The 22,505-nt window shown below is 38.2% G+C and overlaps 1 protein-coding gene and 1 non-coding gene across 2 annotated transcripts in view; one reads left to right on the plus strand and one right to left on the minus strand.

Moving 5' to 3' along the window:
* Positions 1–22,505, minus strand: part of LOC101052283 (SEM1 26S proteasome subunit) — a 258,040-nt gene that overhangs the window by 53,745 nt on the left and 181,790 nt on the right. The window lies entirely within an intron of this gene.
* Positions 14,271–15,940, plus strand: LOC101032242 (corepressor interacting with RBPJ 1). The gene is given in 2 exon segments (XM_010346691.3): positions 14,271–15,015; positions 15,017–15,940. Coding segments are annotated over 2 exon segments (1,314 nt in total). The 5' UTR covers positions 14,271–14,316; the 3' UTR covers positions 15,632–15,940.

Genomic DNA, 22,505 nt, shown 5'->3' on the forward strand with positions numbered 1-22,505 from the left:
TGACCCCTCTGCTTTGATCGCCTGTTTTTCTGCCTTCTTGCAACCACCCTATTGCCACCATCATTCCTCTCCCCTCACCTATTGTAAAAGCCTTTTAATTCATGTCTCTGTTACAACTCTGGGTACTCTCCTCTCCACCACGCAACTCATCCATTTTCCATACGGGAGCCAGAGTAATTTTCATTTTAAATGCAATTCAGAATCTATCTCTTTCTTGCTTAAAATCCTCCAGTGGCTTCTTACAGCTTTTAGGATTAAGTCTAGCTTCTGCCATGGCCTGCAAAGCTGGCCCTGCCTATTGCGCCACAGGCCTTCCCTCAAGCCTTACCTTGTCTGTCTCTCCCAACTCACTGTACCCCTTTCCCCCACACTGTGGTCCTCTCCTGCCCTCAATCCAGCCCAGTTTAGGGCCGCTGCAATTGCTTTTCTTTCTCTCTGGAATGTTCTTCCAATGGCTGGCTTGTTTTTGTCATTTAATTCATTTAGTCTCCAACTCAAATGTTACTTTTTTAAGAAGGACTGGTTCAAAGAAACATTACAGCCACTGTCTAACGTATTATCCTGTTTCAGATTTTTCACAGTACCTCTCTCCTTGGAATATCTAATTTGTTCATCTGTCTGCCTCACTAGAATGGAAATTGCATTAGAGCAGAAATCGTGTCTGTCTTATTCACCACTACATTTTCTTCATGTAGGACAATGCTTAGCTTAGTAGGTGCTCAAAGGTTATTTTTAAAAACAAAAGAGTAAATGAGTAATGATAATAATACTATTTAACTAACATTGAATAGCATTTGAAAGGACATTGATATCCTTTAGTGTCCTTTCACTCATGTTATCTGGTTTCCTCTCCACGATAGCTTCTGAGGTAGGAACTATTGTTATGGTCATTTACAGACGAACTAAGTCATTTTGTGCTTTTTTCACCTCTGTATTCAAAAGGGAAAGGAATTGCCCTTTTTAACCCTCCAAAGAAAAAGAGGGTTAAAAAACTTTGGTAAAATTATTTAATACACTGAGCTAACCATCTGTGAACTTTTGCTTTTTGTGTTTTAACCAAATGTTAGAAATCAAACTACATGTGTTTCTATCCTGAACACTGCAAACCATTCAGAGAAAATGTTCTCCATTATTCCTGGGTCCAGATGCAAGAGGTCCATGGTAGTCAATGCTCTGTAATTAAATGAGATTTTGGGCTGAGCTTCTAATCCCCTGAGACACAGAATGTGCAGCTGTACTAATAACGTGGCCTATTATATGGAAAGCCAGCCAGGTCCTTATTTCTTTATGTATGCACACAAATACACACACATACACACACACTCACAAACATACATTCACATTTATATTTTTAAGGCCAACAACAATCTAAACACAAGGTTCTTATTCTGTCTTTAAATATGGGAAATAATATTAGATTAAGTTAATGTAATCACTAACATCATGTTCGGTAAATTGAAAACTAATGCAGCTTTATTCTCCAATTCCCAGTCTGCCTGAGAAACCAGAATTTCCAGAATGTCCAGACCCACACTTTCGATAATAAAATATATGTACCCCACTTAGAGTAAGGTGCATAATTTAATATTTTATTGTGTTTGATTTATAGGCTTTTTCAGTCCTTATTAAATTTAAGTTTTCACAATTGAGGAAAGACCTTAAAGAAAACATATTTTGTGGTTAAAGACACATCCCACATGTGCTGGACTGGCAATTTAAAAGTCAGGATAACTCCTCTCTGGGCCTCAGAACACTGCTGAAAGCTCTGATTGTGGGGCTAAGGCTAGTAGGGCTGAAGGAGAAAGGGTCAGTGTTCAGAATCCAGGTTGAGAGCAGTCTATCTGTTTCTTTGAAGTCTGATATTGCATCAAAATCCACTTCAAAATCTGGTATGGAAAATATTAAAAAATTATATCAAAATCTGGCTTCTGTCTTTTATTAAAAGAAAGAAACTTTAGGGGGGTAGGGAAAGTGATTCGTACTGATACTTTTGGCAAGACCTTTGCTAAGTACTCTTTCAGAGCAGTAATTCCCAAACCAACAAGGACCTGGACATAACCTCAAATATCTACAGCTTGAGAAATGTTACTTGGTGCTGCAGACATTTTCAGGCAGGAATTCCAGGTCCTGATGAACAGATGAAAGTACCTTTTTGAAAGCCTCTTCTGACCTGAGGACGCTGGCCACCGAAAAGGATCCAAGCTGTAGGACTGACATTACTGGAGAATGGAAATATCTTTTCAGCATCTCCAAACTACCAGTCCCTGCTAATCTTAACCAACTCCAACACCTCCCAAGATGTTTCTGAACCCCTCATCCCTAAGGATTTATTTGCTTATGCCACTCCTGCGTTTTTGCATTTGTATTATGTCAGTGATCATATTCTCTCCTGCCTCCTATTCCATACAACAGAGAACAGGAGTCTTTGTTCCTTACTTCATGTTATCTCTCTCAGCTCAAAGTCATCTTTGGTTCCTTTTTCCACACTCACTACATTGCATTAATTACGGATTCTTCTTGATTATCTCTTCGCAATATCTCTTGAACTTTTTTTTTTTATTTTTGAGACAGAGTCTCACTCTTGTTGCCCAGGTGGTAGTGCAAAGGTGAGATCTTGGCAAACTCCGCCTCCTGATTTTAAATGATTCTCCTGCCTCAGCCTCCAGAGTAGCTCGGATTACAGGCACTAGCCACCACACCCATCTAATTTTTGTATTTTTAATAGAGATGAGGTTTCACCATGTTGGCCAGGCTGGTCTCGAACTCCTGACCTCAGGTGATCAGCCTGCCTTGGCTTCCCAAAGAACTGGGATTACAGGCGTGACCCACTGTGCACAGTCCCTTCCCTTCTTTATATTTCCACTCCCTCTCTGATTCCAGGCCATCTCTGGCTCTTACTTTTGCCTTTGTAGCAATTGATTTGGCTTTCCTTGCTCAAGTCTTGCTCCCAGCCCTCCTTTTACCTATTCATTCCTTACTCTGCAGTCAGAGTGATTTTTCTACAATGTCTGTGTACCTGATCATCTCATTCCCCTGCTAAAACCTTTAGCATATTCCCACTGCCCTTGAAATAAATTCTCAACTACTTACCATGGCTTACCAGGTGCTAATAGCATTTCTCCCTTATTTCCCCTCTTGCACTACACCTTACACCTGCAGTTATGCTTCACTCCTACTGCCTTCTTGAGGGAAGCCTGTGGGGCCTTTGCTTGCCTGGGCCTTTCCCTGTACTGTTTTCTAGTGCTCCACCTAGCTCTTTACCTAGCTAATTCCTACTCATGCTTTGTTCTCAGCTTAGAGTCACTTCCACCTGATCACCTTCCTAGACCTCTTGCTTATCTTGCTCTTCTTTCCCATAGCATTTTGTCTTTCCTGACACAGCACTGAGACTTTATTATAATTGAGGTTTATTTTTTTCCTCTAGACTAGAAGGTCCCCAAGGACAGAAATTATATGTACCTTCTGTCTTTTATATCGTCATCATCTAGCTCAGTGCCTGGCATATAGAAAGGCATATAATAACTATTGAATAAATATCCATCATTGTATCTTCCACACATTTTGGTATCAAATTGGTATCGCTGAGTGCCTTGCATACAGTGGATGTTCAATACCAATTTGATAAATCAGATCCACTTGACACATTGTTCAAATTGTCAGATAGAAAACCCAGGTCTACGTAGACACAGAGAAAAATAATATGCTAGTTTAGGAAATAGATGCATTTGATTGGCTGACCAATCACATTGGACCACTAAGATGATCAGATAGACCATGTTATGGTTGCTATATTCTTTTTGCAGATGATGTTTGGTGTTTACTGTCTGGGGCAATTCTATCTATTGCCTGGAAACTGGCTGCTATAAAAGTAAGAATTAACAATGACCCTAATACTGATTATATTAATAACTACTAATCATATTCTTAATGTGCATCAGCTCATTTGATCCTCACAATGATCCTGTGAAGTATCTACTATTATTATTCTACTTTACAGATGAATGGTAGAGAGAGAATCTGAACCTCTGCATTCATGCTTCTAAACATTTCTCTGTATTGCTGGTATTCTTTGCTGTGGTCAGTAAGTAGAGTCATAGTTTTAGAGATAGATGAATTTATGAGCTATGCAAAAGCCTTAGGAGTCTTTTGCACAGGCAGCAGGCATAACGCTTAGGAAACGAGATTAGCCTCTTGTCATACCTGCTGGACTTGATTTTAATAAAGCTCTGCAAGCAAGTCATAAGAGAAATGGGAGCAATTTGGAAATAAATTACTTCCATTATGCTCCAGAATCTCCTATATACTGTGGCATTTAGGAATTATTCACAGATGTATGTTTACAGTTAAAAAATCAACTATACTGTGCTCAATTATGTGAGGGGAAAACTCTAGTAAACAGTTTTTAATTGGATTGAAATTAAGATAAATTTAGGATAATGAAGGAAAATGTCTTAACAGCAAGATTTATAGACTGTGTGCAAAACTCTCATCAGAAGTGAAAGAAGCCCAGTATTTTGAAATGCAAAATTTACATGCATATGAGTAAAAAACATTATGTGTACAGTTTCTATGTAGTCATGAAATTCTTTTGAAACAACAGAGTATATATGTATTATTCAATAGACAGATACAACCGTTTGCTGTTATAAAGTTCTATATTAGGCACTATAGGAGGTACAAAATTCTCTGAAGTCTAGCTACAGATTCCAAGTAATTTATAATCTACTGAGTTATAGGACTTCTTTATTAGAGGGATTATATAGTATAGCCATAAAATGTTCACAAAATGAGAGAACCAAAGTAAAAAATATTCTTTTGGAAGAGAGGTTGTATTTGGCAAAAAAGAAAATGAGATCCTAGAAGCATATTCATTCTGAAAGAGGAAAGAATGAAATTTGTTTTATTTTCATCTAATTCTAGGATTTAAATGTAATAAAAGGTTAAGGAACATCCTATATGAAGCTTTAAAAATAGATTCTTTGAAAATATTAGTAATATGTGGTGGATTTTGAAAGTTGGGACTAGAGCCTACATTTACAACCACATAAATGACTTGGGACAAACCATGATACATTTTAAACCCTTGCTACTCAAAGTGTGCCCTATGGATCAGCAGCATCAGCATTACTTGAGAGCTTGTTAGAAATGCAGAATCTCAGGCCCACCCCATGCCTATTGAAGCAGAATCTTCATTTCAACAAGATCGCAGGTGCACCCTAACATTTGAAAGTGTTGATCTAAATAATAAACCTTTGGCACAAGATATTTTGCATATTTGCTCTTTTTGCAACAGTCATGTGTTGAGGTATTCATCTACCTTTCTAAGATCTTTTCTTTCTACTTCACTCTCCAAATCATTCTCCCCAGAAGCTATTCTGTCTCTACTGCTTCCTACAAGAGCTTCTCTTTAAAAACAATTTTTGTTTTCAGTGACAGGGTCTCACTCTGTTACCTATGCTAGTGTGCAATGGTGCAGTCCTAACTCACTGTTACCTCGAACTTCTGATCTCAACCAATCCTCCAGCTTCAGTCTCCCAAGCAGTTAGAACTGCAGGTGTGTGCCACCCTGCCAAGCTAATTTTTAAATATTATTTTAGAAGTGGGGATGTCACTATGATGCCATGGCTGGCCTCAAACTACTGGCCTCCAGTGATCCTCCTGCGTCAGCCTCCACAGTAGCTGGGATTACAAGTGCATGCACCAGGCCCAGCAAGAGCTGCTCTTGACCTGATTGCTTTCCATTGTCTTTTCTGCTTAAACCATATGGAACAATTTGCATTTTCTAAATATCCTATGTTCTTTTATGACCTCCACCCATGTTACCCTCCCTATCCCCACTTGGACCTATTTGGCCTTTAGGACTCAATAAAGCCTTTTCTCTTTTTTTTTTTTAAATTCCACTCCAATTCTTTGTTCACTTCATTCTATTCTCATACTTGATATATTTCTGGATTATAGCTCTCATTATATTGCGATATAATTGTTAATGTGTTCTCTTCCAGTACACTGTGAGCATCTCAAGGGAAAAATGTTTTAGCCACTATTGTGTCGCAAGTGCTCACAAAATGTTTGCTGAATGGATGTTATATTTGGAAGTTATAAATCATGCTACTCAGTCAATCACTGGACAGTGAAGTAAGTGCTAAGGAGAAAAAGATCCAAGTCTCTAAAATGATGCCAACAAGTATTACACACACACACACACATACACACACACACACACACACACACACACACACACCACTTAATCCTAATATATTGACTTGTTTTTTAATTATTATTTTTAATTTTTTAAATTTTTTATTTCCATAGATTATTGGAGAACAGGTGGTGTTTGGTTACATGAGTAAGTTCTTTACTGGTGATTTGTGAGATTCTGGTGTACCCATCACCCAAGCAGTGTACACTGCATCCTATTTGTAGTCTTTTATCCCTAACCCTCTTCCCACCCTCCCCCCCCGAATCCCCAGAGTCCATTGTGTCATTCTTAATGCCTTTGCATTCTCATAACTTAGCTCCCACTTATGAGAACATATGCTGTTTGGTTTTCCATTTCTGAGTTAATTCACCTAGAATAATAGTCTCCAATCTCATCCAGGTCACTGCAAAGGCAATTAATTCATTCCTTTTTATGGCTGAGTAGTATTTCATCATATATATATATATATATTGAGGTTGTGGTGAGCCGAGATGGTGCCATTGTACTCCAGCCTGGGTAACAAGAGTAAAACTCCATCTCAAAAAATAAAAAAAAATAAAAAAAGAATAAATGTTAAAAACACCAGTATATCTAAATAAGTATAAACTGTATAAAATAATAAATGTTTAACATGTAGAGCTAAATAAAATAATAAGCAGGAATTGCATATTATTTGTCTGTGGAGTTGTGGTATTGTTATAATGAAAGCATTATAAAGCCTTAGTATTCCAAGAGAATGCAATGACTTGGACTTAAATATTAATGTTTATATGTATATATATGTATATATGTATATATATACATATATATACATATATACAATCATTAAAGAATGAGTATAAAATTTGTAATTTTTATACTAATAGAAAAAATAAAATGGAACACATTTTTAAACTGAGGCAGGAAAGAATGAGATCAGAAAAAAAACAAATCAACCCAAATGGTAAGATGGAAGAAATGATAACATGGACTAAATACCTAACAATTTACAATAGGAGTAAATAGGTTAGACTTTCTAGTTAAAAGATAATGACTATCATACTGAATTAAAAAATAAATTCTAGTTCAGTAATGTTTTCCCTAAAGGGATGCCTAAAATTTGGAGACATTACACCGGAAATGTTTAAAAGTAAAGAATTAGCAAAATAATACTAGATAAATACTGCTTAAGAGAAAGCTGGTGAAGAGAAAGTAATTAATATTAGACAAAATAAACCTTAAGACAAAAAATATTAGTGGAGGTAGTCTCTACATAACGATGAATGATGTAATTCACTGGGAAGCTTTAACCATTCTAGGTGTATATTAACTTAGAAACAGAGAGTCATTTCATCAAAAGGAATTTCTGATTAAACTATAAGAAGAAGTTGCGTTGTGACAAAATTAATACATATTTCTATTACAGTAATTAAAAGATCAAAAGACAAAAATTGCAAAGTATATAGCACCAAACAATACCACCAACACATTTGATAAAATGAACCTGTATAAGAACATTGCTCAACAATTGGCAAATATACATTCTTTCCAAGCACACAGAAAATTTTTGAAAAGTAATCATGTGCTAGGACACAAAAATCTGGCTTTATACATTCTATACTCTTACAGTTAAGTTAGAGAAATGCATACTTGTAAATTTAAAAACTTCTCAAATGACTTATGCATCATAGAATTAATATAATGGAAGAGGCTTGGAATCAAATGATTAGCAAGATGAAATATCAAAACTTGAAGAAAAGCTGTACTTACAGAAAAATGAAAGGTAGAGATTAATGAACTGATCAAACTTGAGAAATTAAAAACGGGAATAGAATAAGGTCTTAAGAAACTAGGTTAAAGGAAATAAAAGATCAGGTCGAGAATTAATGAAATAGAAAACATCAATCAATAATTAAGATTGGTTCTCTGAAGAAACTTTGAAAAAGAACAAAATTCTGGCTGCCTATCTTAGGAACAGAAGATAGATTATATTAGGAATGAAAAAGAGGACATAACTGGAGACAGTGAGTGTCAAAGGGGCTTCGAGACCACACAGCATTTTAACTGAGAGTAGGTTTGGGGGTCAAAGAGATTTGGTTTTAAATCCTAAATCTGCTGCGTTCCAGCAGTGTGATCTCAGGCCAGTCTCATGACTTCAGTGCCTCCTTAGAACAATGGCCAAGATTGTGAATATAAAATAAAACAGAAAGTAAAGTATTTGGCACATAAAAACAGGAAAAATTAGCTATACATTTTATTGTGATTTTTTTATTCCTGGTATTGGAGCTCAGTACCCCTGGGCAGCTTTCTTTTTTTTTTTTTTTTTTTATGCATAAATAGGGCACCAAGAGCAAGAAACAGAGCTGAACAGAGACTAGAGGACATTTCATGGAGGGCAAATGTGAGCAGAGACCTAGAAAGGGATACACAAGGCCTGAGCAATTCTTGTAAGTGGAAAAGCCAAAGGGTAGAGAGTATGTTTTTTAACATCAAAAGCCTCAAACATAGGCAAAGAAGTAACTGTACTCCTTGGTAACACTGACCAAGACAATACATTATCATAAATGGGTTTGCAGACACCTTACTCAAAGCCCATATTTCTCTGTCTTGTACTCCCCAAACACATTCACTAGTACAAGCCTCTGTGCTGGGGAATGCTGCTACAGAAGGATTAGATTAAAGCAGTAATGCAAGGAAGAAAATCAGGCCAGACCACATTTCCATATTAAAATTTAGAATACAAATTTTAGTGCTTTCAATGCGCTGGGGCACAGAGAAGTTGTTTAAGCACTCTGTCCCAGTCAAAATGGATTTTACTTTATTCCACCTAGAAGAGAACCTGGCCTTGTTTAAACACCTAAAAAAAATCTACGGGCTCAAGAATATTGTGATTCTTCACATTCCTGTGTTTGAATCATCAGGCACTAAGTATTTGATATCAAAAACTCTAAATAAGTTTTTGATAAATGAGGGCAGCAATGAATAACCCAAACACTCATATTGCCAGACCTTGGACATTTTGTGAATACGTGCACATGGCAAGTCAGTGTAGAGTATGTCAGGCTTTCTCAAATGTGTGAGCCTTCAGTGAGGTCTGAGCTTTCTTCAGTATCCAGTAATCCTATCTTCGTGGATTAAGTCCAGCTTCCCAGATCAATTTCCGACTGGGCGCTTTATGTGAGAATCCAGCACTGTCCCCTTAGAAGCAATCTGGAATTCTGAGGAGCCCAGAACATTTATAATTTCTCTCAAGGGAGACACTTCCCAGCAGCATAGTCCCAGAAGAAGATACACATCCATGGGCCTACCCCTGGTTTTAGGAGGGCTTCTCCAGTTAAACTTTGAGAAAGAAGGTTAAAAAAACAAAAACAAAAACAGAGAAGCCCAGCGGTCTTCATCTCAGGGCCTCCCTGCTTAGTAATCTTCCCAACAGGGGCTATACAACCTTCTTTGCTGGTTGCTTATTTCTCTGAGTATTATGCCTGGAGATTCCTTCTAAAAAAACGTATCCCAAACCTAGGCTGACTAGGTTTCTGTCATTAGAAAGTCCAGGGAGCCCTCAGACAGCAGAAACCTGGTGTTTTGAGGGATGCCTCAGAGCTTTGCCCCTGCTGGTCCTGGCAGCACTTATGGCTGGAGATTGCAGTTGGATACAAAGAGAGCCATTTGAGAATGTTTGCACCTTATCATTTCCAAGGAATCTCTGCTCTTGAGACAACCAGTGCTCTCAACTGTCTGTCAAGTTCAAGAACTTTTTATCTTAAGCATATCTGAGTGTTAGGGCTGAGGAAACTAAAGGAAACTCACCACAAGAGACTACTTGTAGGGCTCAACTTTCCCCATGGTTGTGTCTTTTCTTCTACTCTTTCGTACCATGTCAGTCTGGGGACATAACTGGTCCTCTTCCTGTAGAGCTGGCTCTTAAAGTACTTTGTAATTCTGGCCTGGAGCTGCTGGGAGGTCTCTGTTTCAGTGAAACCACTGCTTCATGGTGAATCAGTCACTTCCTCCAGGCTGCCTTCTTTCTTTCCTGCTATGAGGTCAGGGACACTGCCATTTGGGGACAGTCTGGGCTTTAATCTATATTTTATCTGGCATGGGAGACTGAATGGACACTCCAGCCTGAACAAATAGACCCAAGGGGATTGTTGAAGATGACACTTGGAAGGGATTTTAGTTCTTTATTATAAACTGGTTTATGAAATATATTTTATCCTCCTACCTTGACAAATATACCCTTATAGTGACAAAAAGCAAAGGATATATGTGAAGTTATAGTTTTTGTATGTCTGAGGGCTCGCAAAATGTCTGCTAAAGTTATTGCACACATCTGGCTCTTCTGTCTATGGGTCATGATAGCTAAATGAGTAATAAAGGGTTTACATAACTTATAGATTTGTATTTGTTCCATCAATTAAGCTTTCTTGCCTTTATTTCAGAAAAATTACTTTGTTATTATAATCAATATGCTTACATACTTTGTTTTCAACTCATTGTAATTCTCTGAAGGCTTAGAAACTGCAATTATATTGAAAGTATATGTAAACATATTTTAATGAGAATATATAAATTAAATACAAAAATAAAATCTAACAGTTATTTTATGTTTCTAAAAGTCTTTTAAAATATTCAAAATAATCTATTAACTTTAAAAGGTATAATTCAAGTTATAGTTAATATATGCCAAAATTTTATTTCATATATTAACATTTTAATTAAATTGTTATTTTTATAGAGATAACACTGTAAACATTCTATGTCCACCTAGTTACCAATATAAAGGATTGGTACCATGATACACATATGATACATGGATGCAAATTTAGGGTAATGTGAAATGCTAATATTACAAAATGTTCCTAAATCACCACCTGCAACTTTTCTGAATTTTATGCTAATGGAGTAGCATGGGAACCAGGAATTTAAAGAAGAAAAGAAGCGTGAAAAAGGATTCTTGGCATTATTGAGAAATGACACTGTTGTAAAAGCATCTATTGCATTTATGTTACCTTCAGGGAGGAATTTGATAAGTCTGGTTATTCTCATAACCCAGCACTCTTTTTCTCTTACATCCTCCAAATATTCTAAAGCAACATCATCATAATTCCTGATTTTTATCAGCTTTCAAATTAGGCCACCTTTTCTTTTAAGGATACTGGGAAGGAATATAGAGGTCCATTTCCCTAGGACCTGAAGAGAGTGGTCATGACTATTATAGACTATACTGGGCCAGCTCTGGGTGCCACATCCTGAGTGATAAAGGCATCTGTGTGTTCTTTAATATATTTATTTGTGGGTGAGTGTGGTATGTGAGATGAGAAAACTGAGGTACAAATGTTAAGTAAGTTGGCCAAGAAAAGAGAGTAAGTGGCAATGTGGCATGGAATCACTGGCAGAATAGGTCCAGAGGTTATGCCCTACAGAGTGTACTCATATTAGCCACTGAGAACATTCTCCTTCCTGCCTGTGTTCCCCGCTCAGAAAGGAATCTGAAAATCTTATGCCTGTTTTCAACTTCATCTTCACCACAATTTCTTTAACTTTCTATAGAGTGAAGTTCTTTCTCAAAGGCATATTAAACTATAGCATCTCTCTAACTGTGAGGATGAATGAGCAGTTCTTCATGTGAACCAGAGAAGAGAGCCAGAAACCATAAGGTAAAATGCTAAGTGTGGCTACCTGTGCTTCACTCTAAGTCAGTAAATATCTGAAGAGAATCACAGGCATGGCTTTATGAATTTGAATTATCTGTGTATGTATAAACCTTGTTGATTCCGACTCCACTGGAAAGTATAAATACATCAGTGACATAACCATTATGAACAGAAAGGGCATGGCCACAAGGAGATGCAGAAGCCAGCATGGAACTAACAAGGAGTTATTCCACTCACTTACCAAAAAGTGCCTCCCAAATCCTAACTCTTCCAAATGACTCAATTTCATTGGCCTCACTGGGTGCCTTAAAAGTCCTGTCACCATATAGAAAAGTTACTCATTATATCTTTGTTCCATTGCCTTGCCCACTTCTTTTTTCTTGAGGTGGAGCTGTAAATATTAGATTTCATGATTCAAGTTTCTGGAATCCAACTTTCTAAATTGTCTTACCCTGGTGGAAATGGGAACACCATAACCCACAGTCAGCTGTTATTCCTACTGAGACTGACAAAAAGCATTTATTAAGTGCCTCATAGTATATAGCACTGACCTGGGTGCTGCCAAAGTGTCAGGCCTGTGCACTATACCATGTTCAGCTCAAACATACTTTGAGGTCCTCCAAACACACAGCTAAGTAAATGCTTTGCCAACTTTGAATTTGCCACCAAATTACTTGCAAGACAAGGTCATTGCTTGTTAAGTCTAGGCACAATTTTTTAAAAGTCAGAATGACCAGTGTTAACCCATTACCAACTGTGTTGATTGCTACTCTAACAAATCACCATAAACTTAGTGGCTTAAAACAAGACGAATTGATTCTCTTACAGTTCTGGAGGTCAGAAGCCTAAAACATGGGTGTTAGCAAGACTGCATTCCTTCTCAAGGCTTCAGGGGGTTCCTTGACCTTTTCAGCTTCCCTCAATGCCTCCAGCCTCTTACTTTGATCTCCCCCATTCCTCCTACTCACTCTGAGCCTCCTGCTTCCATTTATGAAGACCCTTATGATTGCTTTGGGCCCACCTAGATAAACCAAGCTACTCTTCTCATCTCTACATTCTTAATCACATCTGCAAAATCTCTTTTACTCTGTAAGCCAACATATTAACAATGTACAGGGATTACAATGTGGATTTTTTTGTGGGGGGTGAGGGGACATTGTTTAGCTTACCACAGCCACAAAGGTTTTTCAGATATGTGATAAGTCGTATAACACTTTATTCTAAAAATCATTATATCTGGACCAGGGAAGCATTGAAAGAAAGGAAAATATCACATGTAAAGATGACAGTTGAGAATGTCACAATGTTGTTTGTCTTTAGTTTTAGTATCTAGTGTCAACGGCTTAGAGAGTTAACTTTGTTTTCTACCTTTTTTTTTTTTTTCCCTCTTGTGGCTGTCATCTGCTTACCTGCAGACCCAGGCTCACTCTGTGGTCACTCTGAAGTTGGGCATCTCTAAGTTTTCCTGCTGCTTTGCAAAGGCTGGATGCTTACTCTCACAGATCCAGGGTCCTCTGGCCTGCTGAGCTGGGCTTCTCATGCAGAGTCTCTTCCCCCTTTTTATGCCATGCTTTCTTTTCACTTTTCCTCCTTGTACAGCAAACACTGCACAAATGTTGGGGTTCTATGAGAAGTTGAAGGCATTATCCTAGACCTTCCAGGCTGGCAGGAGGGGAGGAGGTGGGCTGTTCTACCTGGCCCTGTGTCTTCTCATTACTGGATTTTAAGCTGCCTCCTTGAGTGAGGTAGGGAAATAAAAGCAGCGAAAGTGCAGGGGCTTCTTTCTGCTCAGCAGATCACCCCTCTCCCCAATCCTCAGGCCTCTTGTTAATAATTCCACTCCCTGGTTACCAGCTACCCAGCCTAGGTGGCACTAATTCTTGTCCCCAGCACAAGGGGACTTGCTAGCCTTGGTATACGATAATAGTTTTTGAAATAAAAACTACATATGAGGCAACTTGCAAATTTAAACTTTTCTGGGATGGGTGTGTAGTTGCAGGAGGAGTTCTCCCTTAAACAAAGGCACATTTTCCAGTTACACTAGTTAAACAGGTTCTCATACCAAATATCCCAATGAAGAGTTCTTCTCCTGTGCCCCTGGGAAGGGAGGCTCCTGAAAAGCACTGTGTGCATGCCTATACTTGCCTTATGTTCTTAGGACCACATTCCCACCATTCAACAGGCAGAATTTAGCAAGGATGCCAGCAGGGATTTTGATGTGTGCATGCAACTATTTGAAGAAACCAGGTCCAACCCTGGTAAAAACAACAACCTTCATCTGCACAACCTATTCTAGATTGTAAGATTAGGACTAGGGAGAGACCAGTTAAGTTACTAACCACAGGTGTAAATTTTAAGGGAGTATCACATAGTAATCAATTAATGAAGAAAATAATATTTTGATGGAAGCACTTTTTAAAAATAAAAATGCAGTTTACGTTGCTTATAGATCTAGCTGCTGCTTTCCCCAGCTCCAGCTCCAAGATGGGGAAATCCTTCGCCAACTTCATGTGCAAGAAGGACTTTCATCCTGCCTCCAAATCCAACATCAAAAAAGTATGGATGGCAGAACAGAAAATATCATATGATAAGAAGAAACAAGAAGAATTAATGCAGCAATATCTTAAAGAACAAGAATCATATGATAACAGATTGCTTATGGGAGATGAACGTGTAAAGAATGGCTTTAATTTCATGTATGAAGCCCCACCAGGAGCTAAAAAAGAAAACAAAGAGAAAGAAGAAACAGAGGGAGAGACTGAATACAAATTTGAATGGCAGAAAGGAGCCCCACAAGAAAAATATGCCAAAGATGACATGAACATCAGAGATCAACCCTTTGGTATTCAGGTTCGAAATGTGAGGTGCATTAAATGTCACAAATGGGGTCATGTTAACACAGATCGAGAATGTCCTTTGTTTGGTCTTTCTGGAATCAATGCAAGTTCGGTTCCCACTGATGGCTCAGGGCCATCGATGCACCCCTCGGAGCTAATAGCGGAGATGAGAAACAGTGGGTTTGCACTAAAACGAAATGTACTGGGGAGAAACTTGACCGCAAATGATCCATCACAGGAGTATGTTGCAAGTGAGGGTGAAGAAGATCCAGAAGTTGAATTTTTAAAGTCACTAACAACCAAACAAAAACAGAAACTTCTCAGGAAATTAGATCGACTGGAGAAGAAAAAAAAAAAAAAAAGATAGAAAAAAGAAGAAAAAGCTTCAGAAGAGCAGAAGTAAACACAAAAAACATAAATCCTCTTCTTCTTCCTCTACTGAGACTTCAGAAAGCAGTAGTGAGAGTGAGAGTGACAATAAAGAAAAAAAAATAGAAAGGAAGAAAAGAAAGAAAAGCAGGTGTTCAGGGCAGAACAGCAGTGATTCTGAAGAGAAGTCTAAGAAGAGAAAACTTCATGAAGAACTTTCCAGCAGTCACCATAACAAGGAAAAGCCCAGGTTCTTAGAACACGGGAGTTCTAGGGAGAACAGCAAACGGAGCCATTCCGATTCTGACAAAAAGTCCAGAAGCCGTAATCATAGCCCAGAGAAGAGAGGCTCTGAAAGAAATGAGGGGAGTGGCAGAAGCCACGGCAGGGATGAAAGGAGCAGGAGAAGCCGGAGCAGAAGTCCTGGTAGTTATAAGCAAAAGGAGTTAAGAAAATGGCCACAGCGAAGTCCCACAGAAGAGCAAAGTAGAAGAAATGACACCAGCAGCCATGGCATAGATGTATACAGAGGGGAAAAAATGTACAGAGAGCACCCAGGAGATAAGCATGCTAAAGTGACACAAAGAGAATGAAGCAGAAGTAGAAAGAGAATAAAGACTGTATGTGACAGTTACCTGGGAATAAAATATCTCCACATTTTTATTGAATACATTTAGCAAGGGCTAAATTATGTACTATTGTCTTTCTAATAAAAAAAAAAACCTCAACTTTAATTTTTCATCTCTGTAAACTGTCAATTCAAATACAAAACTACATGAGTACCATAAGAACAGATTTTGCAAATATTTGTAAGTAAGCTATTTTGGGACTGTAGAAATATTTTCTGTTGGTAACTTTCTTGTGCCATATACCAGATAAAAACCTCATAAAACTCTGTGACATTTTCTTTGTTCTGAAACATCATTAAAAGAATGACAGTAAAAAAAAATAAATAAATAAAATAAAAATAAAAATAAAAATGCAAAAACATCTACAGTAAACACATCACATTTTAAAATACATATAAGTAACAATGCCATGCTATACTGTTTGAGGCAAAAAGAAAAAAATCAGTAACACTAACCTAAAACATCACAAGTGTTGATGCATTGTTCATTAGTCTTTTATGCGTTAATTTTTATTTTAAAATATTGCATAAAAATATTATTTATCTTGATTATGAGTTTTTTGGGACCCCCTTTAATTTTATGCCCCAAGGTGAGTGGCCTACTTACCTCACTCTAGTGTCAGCCATGTAGTACAGAGGACGGTTTTGAGGCTTTAACTCATTTGAGACTCACGACTATTCTCTAAGGTGGACAATACAAGGCAAGTATTCTTAGCTGCATTTGACTGTAAAGGAATTAAATTCCAAAACAAGAGGCACGAATTGCCCAGGATACATGGCACATGGTGAAGACAAGACTAAAAATTAGGCCTGCTAACTCTGAATCTGGGAATCCTTCCATGATACCAGAGAGTCTCAATTTCCAATGTACCAAAAAATAATCAGGAGAGTTATTAAAATTCAGAGTTCTGAGTCCCAACCACTGAACTATGATTCAGAAGGTCTGGGGTGGAATGCAAGAGTCTACATTTCATTTAACAATCACACTAGCTGATTTTGACATCAATGAGCTACCACCAGTTGGGGCAACTCTGTAAGGACTCCAGGCAGATGTCCCCAAGCTATGACTGCAAGAGCTTGATATTCTTATCATTCAATTTCCCTTTGTAATAAGACATCTGTACTTCATGTGGGTTAAAATATTATTGTATCTAGTAAGAGTAACCTCAGCTAATTAACAAATAGCAAACATCAACCCATCATCCCTAATGTTAACCAAAAGAGAGCATGGTCTTCTTAATCTGCAAGATCAATGTACTATAAGGCATGACAGAAGAAGAAAAATCTGAAAAATGAGGGACCACTCCAATTAGATGGGAGTCCTTGAGCAATCATGGGTCTGCTTGTGGGCACCAGGCATGTGGGATGAATACCCCAACAAGAAAGGGAAAGGGACTTCAAAGACAAACTTGGTCTACTTAATAATTTCTCTTATACTTGTTAAAAATGAGAAGTTAATTCTTTCTGTCAGGGCAGTTTCTAAATCTGGATCAAGTAAGAGAAGGAGTTAGAAGAATAATTAGTACCTTTACCTTAATGCTTACGGAAATGGTACCTTAAGTTGACAATGCAATACTAGGACCATGACGGCATAAGAGAAATTTGAGTGGAATATGTGACTACAATGCAAGCAACTTGAGAAAGAATCTTGTCAATGCTGCCAGGGAAGCCTTTCTGCTTGAGGTCAGATGCATGAAAATGAAGCAAACAAAGAAAAATATTTAAATTGGATTCTTAAACCATTTATCTCTGAAAAAATAACATCTAATATTTTCTTTTCTATCAACTGCTAGCCATGTGGATTTTACCAAGGCTTTTCATCAAGGGGCACAGTTTTCAGTTACCCCATCCTTAGCGGTTACTGTAGCCTCACATAGCTTGATTCTGGCAAAGAGCATAATTCCATGCCAGAATGAAATGTATTGGCCTGCTTTGTTCTTCAGGCTGTGGGTAAAAGAAGTGGCAAATGGAGCCAGTTTTCTAATCACTGAAGTGAAAAGAAGCTGGCCTCAATGAAGTTTTCATCTCAGGTGTTCAGATTGCCCTCCTTCTCTGCCTTCTGGGATATGGGTACAGATACAATCTTAATGTAGAGTTTGGGTTGCTATAGAACTGAATAGCAACAAAATTGTCAGGGCCGCCTGCACATTTGAAAACTGTGTGTCTTCAAAAATTGCACTTGAAAGATGATTGATTGGTAACATACCTCTAAGCAACACCAAGCATGATACTGAGGTTTCCAGATGTACTGTCACAGTGCTGCCAGGAGAATGCATGAACACTCTTCCCTTACTTTCTAAAATATGCCTGCCTATTGCTTTGCTCCATTCCTGTTCACTGATTATTTTCCAACACTTCCTGGATCCCCTATCAACCAGAACAATGGTTCTCAAACATTAGTGGCATCAGAATGACCTGGAGTGCTTGTTAAGTGACAAATTGCTGCATCCTACTCTTAGAATTTTCAATTTGGGAAGCCTGTGTGGGTCCAGAGAATTTTCATTTGTGCTAAGTTCCCAGTTGATGCTGATGCTAATAGACTGAAAGCCACCAATCTAGAGTGATGGTCCTAAAACATTAGAATCACCTAAGGAGCTTTCATAAAAATACTGATGCCCAGGTTTACCCCCAGCCAATTAAATCAGACTGTTCAAAGATGGAGCCTGTATTAGTTTGCTAGGGTTGCTGTAATAAATTATCTCAAACAGAGTGGCTTAAAACAACAGAAATCTGTTCTCTCATAGTTCTGGAGGCTAGAAGTACCAAGTCAAAGTGTTGGCAGGCCACTACCCTCAAAGACTCCTGGGAGGGGACTGCTTGTAGCTCTAGCTGTGGCCAGCAATGTGTGGCTTTCCTTGGTTTGTAAGTATACCACTTCAGTCTCTGCCTCCATCTTCACATGCACATGGCCTGTGTATATCTATGTCTTTGTGCCCTCTCCTCTTTTCATATGGATGACAATGACTGGACTTACATCTTATCCTAATCCAGTACTGTATGACCTTTTCTTAATGTATGCCTCAATTACATCTGCAAAAAGCCTATTTCTGAGTAAAGTCACATTCTGAGGTTCTGGGTGGACATGAATTGTTCAGGGCTTTGTGAGGGGATGCTGTTTGATCCTGCACAGAACCCTGACTTTGGCTTTAAGATCCTTGAGGGCCAGATCCACACAATGGCATGAAAAAAACTTTCTTGAATGAAGGAGGCTGTATACTCTCTACATTCAATTCACAGTCATCACAACGTAATAGATGACAAACACTCCTCATTTGCCTTAAAAGCTTGTTAAACTTACTGCAGATTCCAAGGACTTTAAAGTGTTCATCTGTCTGACTAATTCAGCTCTAAATTAAAGACCTTTTCCTTAAACAACAAAAGATATTGAAGGTATTTCTTTGTAGAAAGATCTGTATTCTGTTCCTCAGGGCATTTTATAGGGAACATACCTATAAAGAGCCCAGATTACACACTTCTGAGAGCTTTTAATGATAAGAAACAATGTTTTTGAACTTCCCATTATGAACTAGAAATAATATTTTCACATAAAACAAAAATGCTAAATTACTTAACTACCTCCCTAGAGCTTTGAGTTTTGTACAGTGTAAATGATTGTTTTCCAGGAATTAAGAATACAGCGGTGTCTCTTTAAAATGCTTGGGATGTAAAGCAGGAGGCAGGATGCCTATTGTCTGAATTTCAGTTGGAGAGGTGATTATTCATGGGGTCAGCAGTGGGGGTGACTAACATGCAAGCCACAAGCCCAATCCAAATGTGTTCACATTGGAAAGCATGATATGTATTGTCAGTCAGTTGGAAATCGGAGCAAGTAAGGTTTATTTTGGATGAGGTGGCATCTGAGGGTCACAATCAAAATTGTCCAGATGGCTTTATTTTGGATCCATTATGCCAATATCAGATATAGAGGTGGTTTGTGGAGGTTTTTTGAAGACTGATCTGTGACCCCCTGGAGTGGCAGTGGTTACAATAAGACATTAAACTGAACTCGGAATTAGGAACCCTGGATTCTGGCCTCAGCTCCAGCACACGGGAACTCTGAGATTACTGCGGTTTTTAAGTATACTGATGTTTGGTATACAAATGTAATGAACGTCTAAATTCATGTATCCTGCTTTGCATTGCTGCATCTGCTTTACAGAGGTATCTCTTTATTTCTTTTAAAGCAGAGAAATTTGGTCACTTATTTAGATTTTTGGAAGTATTTTTCTCATCAGTGGATTCTGGCTTTGACATCCTTTTTGATTAAAACAAAATTCCTTCTTATATTAACCAGGAACATGATAATGTTTAGAAGTTATGAAAACATCTAAGTGTTTTTGTGACTTTTATGATATTTTAAAAATCCTTTCTAACCACACGCTAATAGTTATGATAATTTCCAGTTTTAATTTTTAACCAGAGGCAGTGATAGCTTTTTAACATAACATTGTCTTACTTCTCCCTTGAATCTCCTTCTTTACCAATGAACTGAGAGGGACTGAAATCATCTGGGCATTTCTGAGCAAGATGTCAGCTTTCTGAGTACTTGGAAGTTTCCTCACATCTTATTAGTTTATTTAGTCATAAAGATTCTTTAAGATAAAAACCAAACACAGTCAAGTGTATGTGACAGATGTTTCTGAGATTTGGGCAAGAGGCACAGGCAGGAGGGGAAGTTGTCAGTCAAAGGCAGCCTCATGTTTACTGCTGAGTTTTCCTGTTTTTCAGTCTTTGCATAAGGAAAGAGGTACCCTTCCTGCATGAGGGAGGCATGTCTTTGTTCTGTGACAGCTGCTGCGCCTCTTCTTTGAAGTTATTCTGTTTGGCATGAAAGATGTACAGTAATATCTGAAGTCTAATTCTGTCCAGGGAAGAAGTTCAAATTGAAGAGTAATTTTTTTTTAACTGTAAAGGAAACTAGTATTTATGGAACACCTACCAAGTACAAGAGAGTGTCACCTGTTATTTCGTTTAGTTCTATTCATTGCAGCCTTTTACAGACAAGAAAAAGAGACACACAGCTAGTAAGTGGCAGGTCTAAGTTCAATTCAAGTGTACAGATTCTACTTGTTTCTTGGAAGCACTTATTTGGTTTGCCCTCAGGGTTTACATAGTCTTTCTTTATGATACTGATTTTTCTATTTGGCAATATACATAACATAAACTTAACCATTTTAGCTGTTTCTGAGTATATATTTCTGTGGCATTAAGTGCTTTCACATTGCTCTGCAACCGTCGCCACCACTGTCTCCAGAATGTTTTCATCTTTCCAAACTAAACTCTGTACCCACTAAACAATAACTCTCCATTCTCCTCTCCCTCCAGCCCCTGATAAACTCTGTCTACCTCCTGTCTCTTGGCATTTGGCTATTATAGGTACCACATATTAGTGGAATCATACAATACTTGTCCTTTTGTATCTGGCTTATTTTACTTAGTAGAATGCCCTCAAGCTTCATCCATGTTTTAGTTTGTATCAGGGCTTCATTCATTTCTTCTTTTGAGATAGGGTCTCACTCTATTGCCAAGGCTGGAGTGGAGTGGTGTGATCACAGCTCACTGGAGCCTTGACCTCCCAGGCCCAAGTGATCCTCCTGTCTCCTCAGCCTCCTGAGTGGCTGGGACTACAGGTGTGCGCCACCATATCCAACTAATTTCTTGTTTTGTTTGTGTGTGTGTGCGTGTGTGTGTGTGTGTGTGTGTGTGTGTACACCCCATTTTGTTTATTCCTTCATCTGTCAATGGACATTTTGGTTGTTTCCATCTTTTGGCTATTGTGAATAATGGTGCTCTGTGAACATGGATGTATAAATATCTGTTCAAATCTCTACGTTCAGTGATTTGTGGTGTATATTCAGAAGTAGGAATGCTAGAGCATTAGAATGTTTTATTTTGAGATGGAGTCTCACTCTGTCACCCAGCATGGACTGTGGAGTGTGGTAGTGTAATCTTTGCTCACTGCAACCTCTGCCTCCTGGGTTCAAGTGATTGTCGTGCCTCAGCCTGTTTTCAGTAGAAACACGGTTTTACCATGTTCTTGAACTGGTAAAACCCTGCTGTTCTTGAACTCCTGACTTCAAGTGATCTGCCTACCTTGGCCTCTCAAAGTGCTAGGATTACAGGCGTAAACCACCACACCCAGCCTAGAATGTTTTTAAAAAATATATATAAATGTTAACTGAAACTACTATACTCTCAAATACATTTTACAATTTTTAGAAAATGCATTTCCTATCCAAGTTACCAGCTTTCTCATTTCTCTGGGTAATACCAGCTTTCTTCCAGTTTTGCAAGCTTGAGATCATGATGTCACCTTGAACAATTTACCAGTGTCCTTCTCCTATAGTTAGTCTGTGATACGGACAGACCATTGTTTGTTTCTTCAAAGCATCCTCAAGATTGGGCTCTTTTCATTAACTCTGTCGTAACCTCAGCCCAAGTTTAATCACTGTGAATCACTCCAACAGCTGCCTGATAATAGCTCCATGTTCCAGACTGTTTCCTACCAAACCTCCAATATTGTTGTCAGAATAATTTTCCTAAACACCTGTTTCCTCATGTCACCCCATGCTCAAGAATCTACAGTGGCATTAAGTTCAGGGTAGTAAATTAATTGATTCTTTGTCATGTGTGCAACATTATTTTACACGTCTTCCTTGCCTTCTCTACTCCTAGGGTTCTCCTCGATGTTAGTCTTATAAGCCAAGCTATTTCCCCAATCTATGCCATTGTTTTCTACTCACCTAATCTCACAAAACCATTTCCTGTTGCTCTTCAAAACATATAGGATATCCATTTATTTCCTACATTTATTAGTTTTGCTTCCCCCTAACCACATG

Source organism: Saimiri boliviensis, chromosome 10 (genome assembly GCF_048565385.1).
Source record: "Saimiri boliviensis isolate mSaiBol1 chromosome 10, mSaiBol1.pri, whole genome shotgun sequence".
NCBI classification, from domain to species: Eukaryota; Metazoa; Chordata; class Mammalia; order Primates; family Cebidae; genus Saimiri; species Saimiri boliviensis.